Here is a 13,768-nt window from a genome sequence, read left to right on the forward strand (position 1 = left end):
TCTTAAAAAATTAGTTTTTACGCCTAGTTAAAAAAAAAAAAAACTGCAGATTTTATGTTCAGTCCTGGCGTCTAACCTTGAGATCATATTACACAGTGTGTGTGTTTTAAACAGATAAGAAAATCTTTATTTTGAGACAAAAAAAGTGTCCATACCATATAAAAAAACAAAACTAAAAAATCATTAAGTAAAAGAAGGACACAGCCATCACAAAGAGAAAATTAGGGAAAGTGTAGGACAAGAGAAGAAGTACAAAACATAAAAATGTAGCCTACAACTTATTCTAATTTGTACCTTAATGTGAATCTGAATGCCTGTATTTGCTTTTCACTTTGATGTTATTACACATTAGTTTCCTATCTGAGGGACAATAAAGAATATTTCTCTTAAAGTCCTAAAATAAAGCAAATACCTGCAACATGATCTGAGTTATTGGCTGTCTGGTCTGTTTTGCATGTTTTAATGACTGACAAGTCAAAGTTAGGTAAGTAAATAAAAAAATCAAAATAAATGTCTGATAATGGACAAAAAAGCAGTGAAAGTGCAACAAAAAAGCCACAAAGCCCAAAGAAGCATGAAAACCTGATCTTTGGCTACAGTATAAAAAATTTAAATGTTTCTAAATCATTTGAGAAACTATTGTGACATCAAATGTTTTGGTTACCTGAACCTCTCTGTGAGGTGAGCAGAGTGAGCGGTCCAGGTTCTATTGAGATTCTGTACCCGTTTAACATCTCTGTCACTGACTGGTAGTCGGTACACCAACTCATTGACACGCTCCAGGTCTGGAGACAGGCTGCTCAGCTTCAGGAGCTGTCCCTATGGAAAACATTGCTCATTTAAAAAAAAAACCCTGAATAAATAATAATAACAATACAGACAAATACTGAATAAATTCTTGCTATGACAGGCATGTTTGTACCTTGAGTCTTTCTATGCATGTCTGCACCACAGTGAGGTCCGGTGAACCGACTGGGTCAGACTCCTTCAGCACCTCCTCCGCCTCTTTTGCCTTACATATCAATGCGTCCAGCTGCTCTCTGAAGCCCTCGCAGGCTTGGGAGTCGCACTATGAACAGACCGACACATGGTGAATAAAAACAATAAGATCGCAGCTTTTTAACCCACCCCCACATATCAGGGGTCAATAAACTCTCCAGACAATCCCTGCTAACCGACCTGCAGTACTTCTTGCTGCCTGTTGAGGGCGTGCTCTAGCGCTGCCAGGCGATGAGCGAGCTGCAGATGGTCAGATTTGAGCGATGCAGAGGAGGAGGCGTCGACTTGGCACTTCAGCTGCTCCTCTAATGCCTGCAGCTGCTGGAGGGACTGCTGCACCGAGTCTTGGTCTTTCAGGCAATCCTGCCATAAAATAAGAGGGAAAAAAGACAGACAGTGTTTTAATGTGTAAGCTTCCAAGAATTTGGTGGGAAAAGCAGCTCATAACTAATACAATGATATATTCTGTCGAATTTTGGTAAACAGCAAAGAAACAGTTTTAAAAAGCCGCTGCAACAGCATTAAATTCTTTGCCACTTTGCCTAGCAACGATCTGCATTGGTGATCCTCTCTCAGACAGTCTGCTCAAACAATTAAGACTGTGACATTACGCCCCGACACGCCCAGCATGACGCTCGTGGATCCCTGTAGTGTAAATCACAGGCTTGTCTTTCTCTTTGCGGCTTCACTCTGAAAGGGCTTTTGTGCCGACTGGGCAGAGAGTTTACATTCAAGCTGCGCAAAAGAACAGGCTGCAATTTGGTTTTCATTTGCAGGAGTAGAATCTTTGTGCAGAGCAGCAGGGAGCTGACAAGACTTTGACGAGCGTAATGCCGATTCTTCACAGAGGAGCGAGGGAGCAAGAGAAAAATATCTTAGTCTCATTTCTTTGATTTCCTTGCTAAATTTTTTTTATAAACCTAAAATTTTTGCACATTTAGCTAACAGTGCTGAGAAGTGGAAGGGAACTAATTTATGATTTCTGTTGATTTTATAAACAGAAATTCAAAGTGCGGCATACATTTGTTTTCAAATTCATGAAATTTGTTTGTTTCAAATTTATGGCATGAATTTGCCATAAAGACAAATTCATGTCTTTATGGCATGCTGGGTGTGATGTGTTTACAGTTGTGTAGTGTTACTTTTCCAGTAGTTAAAATTAATTTAGTTTTAATTTTAACTAACCAGAATGCTTTTAATGACATGTTAACTTTACCGACCACTCACTAATTTCCTCTAACAAACATCTGAGGCCTGCGTGGAGCAGCTGGATTAATACTTACATTGAATTAAACACTTCTGTTAGTGTTTTTGTGTGACTTACGTTGCAGTCCTTTATCCAGGTGCTGCTCTCTTCCTCTGTGATGTCTCTGTCGGTGGCGCTCCTCAGCAGACGATCTGCACATTCTTCCTGTTTCTGAACCGCCTTGACACACCGGCTGTACGCAGACCTGTAGCGCTGCCACACACCCAGCGAGGACTTGCTGCTCCTCAGCTGCTCGGAGATCTGCTCAAGTAGATGATTCCACCTTAAACAGAGAACGAAAATAGTTGATGTCAACTATGGTTTAGCTTCAAAATGATCCTTGTGGATATTTGTAATTGCTACCTGGCATTAACATCCTGGAGGGCTCTGTTGAGCGTTTCAGCCACAGATGGGTGACTCTCGGTCAGCAGCTGGTGAGTTATGGAGCCAAACTTTCTCAAACTGCTCTCCTGTTTATCCATCTCCTCTTGCAAATTCTGTCATGCAGACATAGACAAAGATTATTTTAAACAGATGTGACTCACCTTTTTCAGAAAAAGAGTAGTAAAATTTCTACCATCCTCACCTCTAGACTTTCCACCTGCTGCTGCACTGCCTCTAACGACCCGTTAAGGAAGTGCAGCCTGGACACAGAGTATCTCCACTCCATCAGATAACCATTAATCTCCTCTGAAGCTCGCCGGTACAGAATCCACTGCTCCAGAACTGACCGCAAATTCACTTTTATCTGACTAATCTGGTATGAAAAAAAATGGACAAAATGAATGTATATAAGTGTGGTAAAATGAAGAAAATGACCAAATAAGAGAAAATGACATAGAAGAAGCTCACCATGTGGTCCAAATGAGCCCAGGACTGGTTCAGTCCTTTAAGAGTTTCTTTCACAACGGAACAGGCGTCTCCTTTCTTATCCTGGATCAAAGCGTTTCCTCTTTCCTCTGCTTTCTCTACATCCTTCTCTTTTTCTTTCACTGATTGTTCCCACTCCTGTTTACAAAGACCAGTTTCTAAAATGAATTCTTTTAAAAGTACATTAGATGTCAAATAATAGGATCATAGCTCACCAACCTGACAGTCTTTGAGTGCGTTCTGCACCGATGCTACATCCTCTATCTGGGGTTTCTTCTTTAACTTCTCCTCCTGAAGCATGAGCCAGGTTTTCAAAGCCTGAACTCCATTCTCATGCTCTAACCAACTTTCCAAAAGTCCTTCCAATATTTGAATCTGAAACACAATCCAAAAGCATTTCACAACTTACAGATGACATATGAGGTCCATATCAGAGTAGTCATCTCATTCAAAAACGTCACTCTACCTTTTCAGCAATGAGCCCCTGCAGTATCTGCCATCGTCTGTTCATAGCTCCCAACTTCTCAGCAAAGTCTGTCTTGTCACTGCGCTTCCCTTCTACGTCCTGACTGCTGATCTGCAACACCGACTGGTTTACAAAGTCGACAGTCAGCTGCTTACAGGTCAGATCTATTCCAAAACCCTGCAAGATAAAGATGAGACATCATGAGATTGTGATAAAATAACTAAACCAGTTTAAGCACTGAAGGCAGGAATACAGGTTGCTCTTCGTACCTTGTACTTCTGTAAGAAGTTCTGGACCATGTCTGAACCGACAGCTCCCATTATCTTGTCCTGATCTTCCTCTATGATGGTCTCCATCAGGGTGATCCAGCTCATCAGTTCTGTGATAGCGTGTCTTGATGCAAGCTTTTCCATTTGCAACTAAAAGACAAAAGGTGAGAGTTGAAAAGAGTGCAAAAAAAATAAAAAACAAAAATGCGTGTAATTAACTTGGAATATTTATAGAAATCAACACACAAACTATTCTCAGACCTGATGCAGTTTCTCTTGCACTACTGGGATACGAGTGAGCAGCTCAGCCCACTGGGTGTCCACCTGGCCCAGGGCCGTCCTCAGGCCAGCAGTGTCGACTCTTTTCAGCCGCAGAAGCTGGTTTCCTGTGCTCAGCACGGACGACCGCAACGACGACTTGGCATCCACCTCTTTTGAAAACTCCTGCAAGAGTTGAGAAATATCCAAAACGGAGCTCAAAAAGATTAATTAAACGTATCAGAACAAGCTCTGTAATTTTGGTGTTGATGTGAGAACCTAACTGACCAGGAAGGCGGAGAGATGATCTCTGACCGTCTCCAGCTCCTGAGGGACCGTCACCGACTGGGTTGTCCAGAACTCCAGCCTGTCGAGGGCAGACTGCAGCCAGTGCCTCAGCTCTGCTGATTCACTCTGGTACCTTTAATGTAATAATAAAAACAGGACGTAAGGAAAGATTCAACATATGTTATGTTCAACATAACATATTTGGATACCTTGAACTTTGCATGTTACAGCTCCAAATATTTGGATTGGTACTTTTTAAACAATTACATACTGGTGCCTAAATGTGGATGGAAAAAAGCTTTCAACACCTTGCAGCTGTAAATTAAGCTAAAAGTGGTTCTACACAAAAATGACTCAGGGAAACTGGATTCAAATACATGCCACACTCTTCAGGTTTCTTATCTTCTTGAAAACTCTTGGGTGCTTAATGTTTATTACCACAATTCTGCATTACTTTGTGTTTGTGACACATAAAATCCAGTAAAATACAATGAGGTTTGTGTGACAAAACTTGAAACATTTCAAGAAATCACAAAGAAACCAAAGGAATAAAAATCTGTGACAACAGATCCAAACCTGCTCCAGTGCTTGAGCGTTGAGTCGAGTCGATGCAGTTCTTTGTTGACTTTTGTGGTGGAGGAGAGCCAGTGTTCACCCAGCTGTGTGAGCTGGTTCTCCAGGTCTGAGCAGCTGACAGACAAGAGAAGCCTCTTTCCCTCCTCCAGAACCTGGTAGAGTTGGGGCTGATGCTCTGTGAGGCTCGCCTTCAGACGCTACGAACCAGGAAACAAGTCAATTCAATAACTATTAGGTCCTCCTACACAACGAATCATTTTTGATCTTAATGCTGATATACAATGTTGATATTGGTGGAAAATCAATTTTTAAAAGCAGAAAGTTTTCAACTTGCACTACAAAAACAGAAAATCTTATCTGGTATTTTTTGTCTAGTTTTTCTAGTAAAAATATTTTCGAACACTTGCCTAAACTAACGTACAAGTCACTTTTCGGCGATATATATATATATATTTTTTAATCAATATTATGGAATTATTAGCAAGCAAGCTACTACAATTCTGAAAAATTACTTGCAATTTAGTTTTGTCTTTAAATTGTACTTAAATATTAGCACTAGATCAAGAATTCTTCATAAGACTTTGGGTTTTGCTGTGTAATGACAAGAAAAATAGATCTAAAAAATATTACTGTAACTTTTAGTGTCATTCATGCTTTGGAATGCAATTATACCATTAAAAATGAGAAAACTGCTACAACTAACACATGTTACAATATCTATATTTTCAAATATTAGCATTCTCTTTATAATTTTTAGCTACGGTTATTATTAAGAGGTACTTTGGAAGGTCTGAAGAGCCACAGGTTGTTTGTGTTATTGTGTATAAAACGAGCTTACCTGATAAAGACTGATTCTCTCAAGAAGCCTCTCCTCCGTCTCCTCAACAAGACCCACAGTGGGGATGCTACACTCTACCGCCTCCAACTGTCGGCACAAAGCCTTATAATCTTCCATGAGTCTGCTCCAGGACTAAAATATGGAAATAGGAGAAGAGGCAGAAATATATTTTATGACATCTTTACAGTTGCATGTCTTAAAGGCATAGCTGCTTCTAAAATACTGCTTTTAAAAATCACTCTCACCTCCAAAATGCCCTCTAGCTCCACTCCCCTCCTGTGTGCTTGTTTCAGCACATTGTGAGCTAAAGTCATGGTCTCCTCTAGGGCTTGGCTTTCCCTCTGTGCAACCAGATTGGACACTTTTCCATAAAGTGTCTGGGTCAGGATCATGTGACACTCCAGTCCCTGAAAAAACTCCTGCATCCAAGAAGCAAATGTTTTAAACTCTGCTAAATAAATAAATAACAATGAGAGTTTGAAACATGTCTTCTTCTTACTTTGTGTTTGTCGAGCAACATCTGGACCTTACTGACAGAAGCGACTGTCATCTTCTGGTCGGCAGCCATCTTGTCCTGAGCGGTGTCGATCAGGTCGGTGAGATCACAGAGCGCAGCTTCATACTGAGCCTTCAGAGACAGGCTGTGGTTCAGGCTGCTGCGCCTGGAGCCCACCATGAGCACCAGCTCCTCATAGGCATCCTTAAAAAACACACCAGGGTGTTAAGGCGTAAAAAACAATGCAAGTGGAATAAAAAACATAGACTAAAGTTTACTTGTAGTTTTAGCAGCTCCTGGTTGGAGGTTTGGTCTGATCTGAGTCCTTCAGCTTTGCTCCTCAGCTCTGTCACTTTCTGCTCAAGCTCTCTGAGGTTGTCCTCCACCTCAGACAATGTCTGCAAGATACATAAGACATTAACATCATACTGTCCTTTCTTTTCGTCCTTTTTTATTAGTAGATCAGAATGTACCTCTAACTGTTTGGATGCAGGTCTGTCTGTTGTTCCAACCATCTTTTGTAGTAAGTGATGTTTACTTTCAGTCAGGGCTGTGAACATAATTCTTAGCTCATTCTGAAAAACACAAAATACAAAAAAAAGAGTAAGATTAGCAATAAACATAAAAGATGCGTTCCAGTTTTACGTCGCTACAGACCTGGAAGGTTGAGTGTTCCTGCAGCGCGTCTCTCATGGCTTCACAATGCTGTTCAAGAGCGGAGTCCAGCAGGCCCATCCGCTCCTGGAGGCCCTCCAATGTGTCCTCCATCAGGGCCCGCTCTTCTCCTCCACATAGCCGGCCGACTCCTCCTCCCAGCAGATCTCTGCTCTGGTTCACCTGTCTTGTTATCTCTTTTAGCTGCTTGCTCAGAGCCTGAACAGAAATAAAAAAAAATCTCTCAATTTTGAGACTATGCTTTTATTGCAAGTCTCCTGTGCAAACTGAACTATACTATAGGATATAAAGTGTTTTTTTTTTCTATTTACCTCCAGGTTTATAAGTTGAGTCTCTGTATCCTCAGAAAGCAGAACAGGACCAGAAAGCAGTTGATTCTCTGCTGAATCCAACCAGGTGGAGGCTGCAGACACTGCAGCATACAGATCCTGCTGGACACTTTCTGATCCTAATGATGCTGCAAGCTTACCGTCACCATCTGCTGCCTGTGTCGAAGAATAAATAAGACTATGTGAAAGCTTCTATTTTCTCATTAAAGACAGAAATTATCTCAAGAAATCTGAAGTGAAAAGAGAGTTGAAAAAATTTAAATGTTAAAGGTTTACCTCTTCTTTAATTCTTTCTAGAGTTTGGCAGCAGGTTTCAAACAATGCTCTGGGAGACCCAGGGTCCTGGTTGAGAGCCTCAATCCTCAGAACTACATTTGGACTGGACAGACGGGACCGGTGAAGAACCTGGACATAGAGACATAATTTTATTAAAAACAGGTCACTTTTTACAACTGAGTATTAGGGCCAGGCTAAAATAAAAGCAAATTATGAGAATAAAGTCCTAATATTGCCAGAAAAAAGTAGTATGACAATGAAATTAAAATATTACCAGAATAAAGCAAGAATAAAGTCATAGTATTATAAGAATAAAGCCATACTATTACTAGAATAAAGTAAGGAGATAAGGAGAATGAAGTAATAATTTCATAACTCCTACAAGAAAACATAAAAAAATTAAAATAAGGAATGTTGAGCAAGTTATAATTTACAAACAGGACAATCTTCATAATTTGATGTTGATGAGCTAAAAGAATATCAGCAGAAAAACTATTTTGTAAACGAGGGAGTCTATTTCAAAGAAAGCCGGACACATCAAACCCTGATAACTATAAGAAAGTCTTGTTCTCATGAAAACAACTTTCTTTCTAGAAATTTTAAGACCTGTTAATATTGTAAATTTATTCCACTAGTTACATCACATTATTCTTGTAATTTCAGAAAAATTTTATTTTTCTGCCCTAGTATGTCATCATCCCTCAGGAGCCCTCAGTTCTTGACCTGCGTACCGGACTGAGCTGGTCTTTTTCCAGGGTGTTGAGGGAGAGCTGCAGCTTTGTGCTCTGATCTTTATTTAGGTTTTCCCATCTTTGCCTCAGTTGATCCACAGGAGAAAAGCTTTCAGACTCCAGCAGCACTCCACCGGGGACAGCCTCCTCACTGTGGGAAGAAGGTTTCTATAAAATACTAACATCTCTCCTTTGCATCATGACATCTTATAATTACTTTTTTAAAACATGGCTGGTGTCAACTAAAAACAATGTAAATGTTAATGCTTTATTGCTTTTTACACATCTTTACCAGGATTTAACAGTGTTAAGCTGTAACTATTGTTAGCTTAACTGTAGTGGTTAAAAACAGCAGAGATACAGATATAAATCTCAGCACCTGTCACCGTTAGTTGTCCCATGTTGGCTGAGTAACTCTTCCCCGACGCTGGCTACACACTGCAGCAGCTTCCTCTGCTCCTCCACTTGCTCCTGCAGCTCCTGAAACATATCAGTATGAATTTTACTTCTATTATTAAATCAAGATGTTTCAAAAAATATGAGGCTTAATGAGTTTAAATGAAATCCAGAGAGACTGCTTTACCTTCTGTCTCAGCAGATTGTCATGGTGCTGCTGGCAGCGCGTTGAACGGGCCTGAGACAACCAATCCTGGACATTTGGACTCTGCGACAGAGAGGAGTCTGGCTCACTGTCCTCCTGCTCCTGTAATGATCCCTAAAAAAAAAAAGATAGTAGATATAAATACGTTTCACAAAAACAGTCTCAAAATGTAAACTCTGTCATTTTAGTGGCAGGAGAAATGCCACTGCCACGGTTAAATAAAAAGCAAACAAAAAAAAATACTTTGTTATTATTGGGTTGTAAATTACTGGCTAGGGAATAAGAAGGGTGCCTTATTCTCATGTAGGAATGATTTTTAGAAGAAATCTTGTTTTTCCTCAAACAAATGCTTTACATTTAGTGTTTGCATGGGATAAACTAGCATCCTTTTGTTTGAGTGACACTGTGAAACACAGGCTGCTGTTGTTCTGCAGAGGGAAACAGTGTCTGAGAAGAATGAATGACCTTTAGAGCTTTTTCAACAATATGACCATTGACTGTCTGACCCAGTTCAGTGTACAGCTGCAAAGCATAAGAAACAAGCCATAAGTGAGAGGAGGAAAGGAGGCCAAGCAGAATGTATGGTTTCTGATCTCACCTGAATATCAACCTGTTTATCCTGCAGCATCTGCTGCAGCTCCAGCAGGCTGTCTTTGAGGGAGTGCAGTTTGAGGGTCAGCTGCTCTGCCTCTTCCTTGGTTTCGGCGCGACCCTCCAGCAGCAGGCTTTCGCTGTGGACGGACAGCTCTGAGAGGTAGGAAACCTTCTGCTCGATCTCAAAGAGCATGTTCTGGAATGACAAGAGCTGCAGTTGAGAAAATGAAAACACACTGCGGAGGCATTGCTTGTTTTCAAAAACCTCCTATTTAACCAACAAGCCGAGAAAATGTGACAAGAGTCCATCATTTATTACTCCAAAAACTAAAATTACTAGAAAAGTGTAAAAACAATTTTAATAGGACATTTGACAATGAAATATATATTTATATGTTTTATGTAATGCTCTGAAGCAAGGTGAAAACCACTGAAGCAAAAAAATTGAGAACTCAAAGGTTCAAAATGAACTATTTCTGTATTAAACCATGACAAGATCAGTTGAAATAATTTTCAGATTGTTGTTCATATATGAATGATTCTTACTTAATAGGCAATTAAGGATCAATAAAACATGTGTATTGCTATATAACTACATAAATATATTGTTCATCTGTCAAACCATCAAAGTAGATTTATTCTGAAGCTACTAATCCGGACGTTTTTGGACCTTTGGAACCGAGCACCGCAGGAGATATTTGTGAGCTATAATCAGCTTAATCTTTCTCAGCTGCAACAAACACACTTCAAAATGCTCATTTCTTTTGCCTCAGCTGCAGAACAGCTTTGGTTTTGTTAAAACTCACAATAGTCTCATGCATTATACATGTACAATATGCAAAACCATAACATTTGTGGATTAAGCGCTGTCGAAAAAAGAAAGGTCTGTCTTCAGAAAAATAACTGAATTTCTCTGAATATTTTGCGCAAGAACCCCACCCAGAGAAAAGTGTTTTCTTGACATAAACAGGTTTTCTCCTCACACACCACAACAGTATCTCTGCAGACAGTTCTGACAGCAGCCACACCACAGTTTAGGACTGTTTAGCTGCTGTTTTTGAGCACAAAGTTCTTTTAGATAGAGAAATGCTGAAGTTGCACCAGTCTGTTAGACTTGCAAGCTACCAAACTCAAACATTTCTCCTTACTTCATCCTCCTCACTGAACAAATAATCACATATCTCTTCATAGACTTTCAATAACCATTGCACTGATACCTATTTTTGGTGTTTCATACATAACATCATCCCACCTCTGCAAATTTTTGATGTTTGCTTTCTTTCTATTTGTGATTATAATTCAACTGTAGAAATGACAGATTTAAACCAAATACAGGGAAAACTAAACTATTGAAAAAAAATATACTATTAAATCAGACCATTAAAGACTATTGACTATTATTTGCAGGTGTTACAAAAGAAACATGGATGAGAAGAACCAATGTTCAGCAGAGCTCATACATTGCCCTAATTTGGAGAAAGTTGTTCTAATTTATCAGTTTAGGCTGAACTAAAATAGTAACAGTAGCATCATACCAGGTAAATGAAACAATGGAAAGATGCTATTTCTGGAACAGTGAAGTCAAACAGTTTATCTTGTTACAGTTCACTCTCTAATGAACATAGGAAAGCATTCCCGAATATGTTTGAATTATTTTTTTCCCTTCAGGAAGGAAAGAGCAAGAAAAGCAGTAAATTATAAACCTGAACAAATCAAGTACAGACTGTTTCATGCTGCCCAAAACGTGCAGAAAAGCGAGTCCGACCTGACAATCGATAAGCTGCTCCTCCATGTCCATGTCTTCATTTTGGGGCTGAAGAGCAGAGCTGAGAGTTGCCCGAGTGCTGAGCAGCCAGTGGTCCAGCTCTTCCGCCTCGCTGTGGTACCGCTGCAGCGCCTGCTCCTGTCGCTGTTCCTCGAGTTGTTCGCTCAGTTTCTCCTACAGAGGTCAACCATGTTGGATTCCAAGGTGAGGATTACAGCATATTACAAAGAAAAAAATTCAAACACAGACAAGAATAATTTCTGGTTTCTACCTCCAAGAGCTGCCGTTTTCCAGACGCCTTCATGCGAATAGTGGCCATCCTTTCTCCCAATACGGTTAGAGTGGAGCGCAGCGCCATTTGGTCCCCAGCTTTCCCATCACCGTCGTTGTCTCCCAGTTCTTCAGAGAAACAAGCCTGTAGCTCACCGATCTCATCCTGCAGCATCAGGATCTCATCCATAAGAGCCTGCGCAGATGGCGACAGAGAAATGTGAGAATCTGATGGGACTGAATTGAAGGGAAGGAAGACAGGGAGAGAACTGCCTAATAGAAGCTCAAAAAGAAACTGGTCTGCTGTAGCTGTGATGTTGGCATAGCAATAAAGAATGATGCCATGCAGTCTGTGCAACCAAGTGCAATATCAGTTCCTTTAATCTGATTTCACACATCTGACTTATTTTGTTTTCTCACATCTCCAATAATTTCTGCACTGCATTTTGTTTTTCAGGATTTCAGCTAGTGAGCCAAATATTTATTTCTAACCTGGTGGGCTGCCATTTGGCTCTCGGGGGTCTTGTTGGGTTCCAGGCCCTCGTTCAGGGCCCCTTCAATGGACTCCATCTTGGTGGAAATGGACTGGAGGGATTCCTGATAGTGTTGCTGCCTCTCCAGGGCTTCATACAGGCTTTTCTGCTTCTCACTTATCTGTGGTAAGACATAAATAAATAAATAGAAAATGAGGATTAAGAAAATAACAAATCTTAAAGAATTGGAGATTGTGGACTGGGTTGGTCACCACTTCTGTGGTAATTTGGTGTTATGTTTGGAGTTATTATCCAGATTAAACACCAAGTGACAACTTGCTGTTTTAGTTTTTGAAAAGCTCAATCTTTTTCTCATCACATGGTTCCATTTAATGTCGCAGTAGTTTTTAGCAAAATCTACTTCTCCCAAAGTCTTCCCAATCAATAAGCAGGCTGGCAGAAAATGCTATTGGTAATTGTTTGTAGATTTGGTGACTCTTTGCTGCAGCTCTCTCACAGTTACTTTGTCTTTGTGATCCTGCTCACTTGCAAAAATAAAAAATAATCCTCATTGTCTCACCTATTTTGTTCAAGTTCCAGTTTCTGTAGTTTTTAATATCGCTATCACTGTAGATACAGTAAAGTTCACATCTTTCCTTGTAACTACAAGGAACTATTAGGATTATCTGACTCTAATCTTTCCCATTTTGAAGAGTGTAAGGAAACTGGCTTCTGTTTTATGTCATATTCATTTATTTACTTATTCATTTTAATAAATTTTTACACAGGATCTATTATTACTAACCTATTATTTATTAATAACAGAATCAGAATGGTGACAATATCTACAGGTATTAGGTATAAAGTTATGCTTTTCAATGCAGAAACATTTGTTAAATCATCATGTAGCTCCACCTTTAGATTTGTTTAAATGTATTCCAAGTTTGTGGTGTAAAAGACAATTAGTCGTTTCCATATTTGATTTTATCCAGCCACATGAAGCAAAAGACATCCCATACCACATTCTTGAGAGTTTCCCAGGATCTCTGCAGGTCGTCCAGGTTAGCAGCACTCGTCTCCATTGACGGGGTGTACAGCTCCTGTAGCGGCGCTCTGCTTAAAGCACTCCGACCCTACGGCACAACAACACAACAAGCACAAATATTAAATGTGTTACTACATAGCATATGGTATTCCAGTGAGTCCTCATATCTCTCAACATACACCCAACAACAGATTTGAACATTTTGTGCCCGAAATACACCCAATAGCTTTGAAAAGAGCTATTGGGTTTTGATGGGAGGTGAAGGTAGAAACTTAGCAAAACCAGAGTCACAAGTTAATGGTTAGTGGATACGGTTAAGCAAAGTCAAAGGGAGTATTTGTGAGAATTTAATCTGTCTGAGTCTTTCCTGTTGTCGAAGCAGCTTTCTGCCACAGGCTCATTAAATAAGGTTATAGTCATGACACTTTACTGCCGTCTCTTTCCAAATGGCCCACTGTCTTATTATCGACTTTATGGTTCTTCTGCGCTCAGTTCAATAAACTGAATATCATATTTAATGCCTGAATAATACAACTGCAGTCTTAACGTCATGATGGGTCTTATTCTAAACCTTGCTACAGCAAAACACAGGTAGCAAAAAAGAAACATTAGGTCAAAAAGATATACAATGCTGATATAATAAAGAAAGAAAGACACAGCAGATCATTTACAGGTGAAGCAAACTCCAGCTGTGTTGGTGATG

The 13,768-nt window shown here is 39.9% G+C and overlaps 1 protein-coding gene across 2 annotated transcripts in view; it reads right to left on the bottom strand.

Annotated features, from left to right (window-relative positions):
• Positions 1 to 13,768, bottom strand: part of syne1a (spectrin repeat containing, nuclear envelope 1a) — a 137,049-nt gene that overhangs the window by 21,761 nt on the left and 101,520 nt on the right. For both annotated transcript variants that reach the window (XM_055021455.1, XM_055021456.1), the window contains exons 95-123: positions 13,040 to 13,153; positions 12,040 to 12,201; positions 11,549 to 11,743; positions 11,278 to 11,451; positions 9,517 to 9,708; positions 8,901 to 9,032; positions 8,697 to 8,797; positions 8,318 to 8,468; positions 7,587 to 7,715; positions 7,293 to 7,466; positions 6,964 to 7,179; positions 6,780 to 6,881; positions 6,585 to 6,704; positions 6,310 to 6,510; positions 6,056 to 6,229; positions 5,811 to 5,942; positions 4,973 to 5,169; positions 4,397 to 4,529; positions 4,112 to 4,294; positions 3,851 to 4,000; positions 3,582 to 3,758; positions 3,335 to 3,490; positions 3,098 to 3,253; positions 2,832 to 3,002; positions 2,609 to 2,742; positions 2,324 to 2,528; positions 1,180 to 1,362; positions 923 to 1,069; positions 665 to 819 (exon numbers count right to left, since the gene is read on the bottom strand). In XM_055021455.1, coding sequence (XP_054877430.1) covers positions 665 to 819; positions 923 to 1,069; positions 1,180 to 1,362; positions 2,324 to 2,528; positions 2,609 to 2,742; positions 2,832 to 3,002; positions 3,098 to 3,253; positions 3,335 to 3,490; positions 3,582 to 3,758; positions 3,851 to 4,000; positions 4,112 to 4,294; positions 4,397 to 4,529; positions 4,973 to 5,169; positions 5,811 to 5,942; positions 6,056 to 6,229; positions 6,310 to 6,510; positions 6,585 to 6,704; positions 6,780 to 6,881; positions 6,964 to 7,179; positions 7,293 to 7,466; positions 7,587 to 7,715; positions 8,318 to 8,468; positions 8,697 to 8,797; positions 8,901 to 9,032; positions 9,517 to 9,708; positions 11,278 to 11,451; positions 11,549 to 11,743; positions 12,040 to 12,201; positions 13,040 to 13,153 — 4,616 coding nt within the window. The remainder of the gene's footprint in view (positions 1 to 664; positions 820 to 922; positions 1,070 to 1,179; positions 1,363 to 2,323; positions 2,529 to 2,608; positions 2,743 to 2,831; positions 3,003 to 3,097; positions 3,254 to 3,334; positions 3,491 to 3,581; positions 3,759 to 3,850; positions 4,001 to 4,111; positions 4,295 to 4,396; positions 4,530 to 4,972; positions 5,170 to 5,810; positions 5,943 to 6,055; positions 6,230 to 6,309; positions 6,511 to 6,584; positions 6,705 to 6,779; positions 6,882 to 6,963; positions 7,180 to 7,292; positions 7,467 to 7,586; positions 7,716 to 8,317; positions 8,469 to 8,696; positions 8,798 to 8,900; positions 9,033 to 9,516; positions 9,709 to 11,277; positions 11,452 to 11,548; positions 11,744 to 12,039; positions 12,202 to 13,039; positions 13,154 to 13,768) is intronic.

This window comes from Poeciliopsis prolifica, unplaced genomic scaffold, assembly GCF_027474105.1.
Source record: "Poeciliopsis prolifica strain line A6 unplaced genomic scaffold, Auburn_PproV2 SCAFFOLD076, whole genome shotgun sequence".
Lineage (NCBI taxonomy): Eukaryota > Metazoa > Chordata > Actinopteri > Cyprinodontiformes > Poeciliidae > Poeciliopsis > Poeciliopsis prolifica.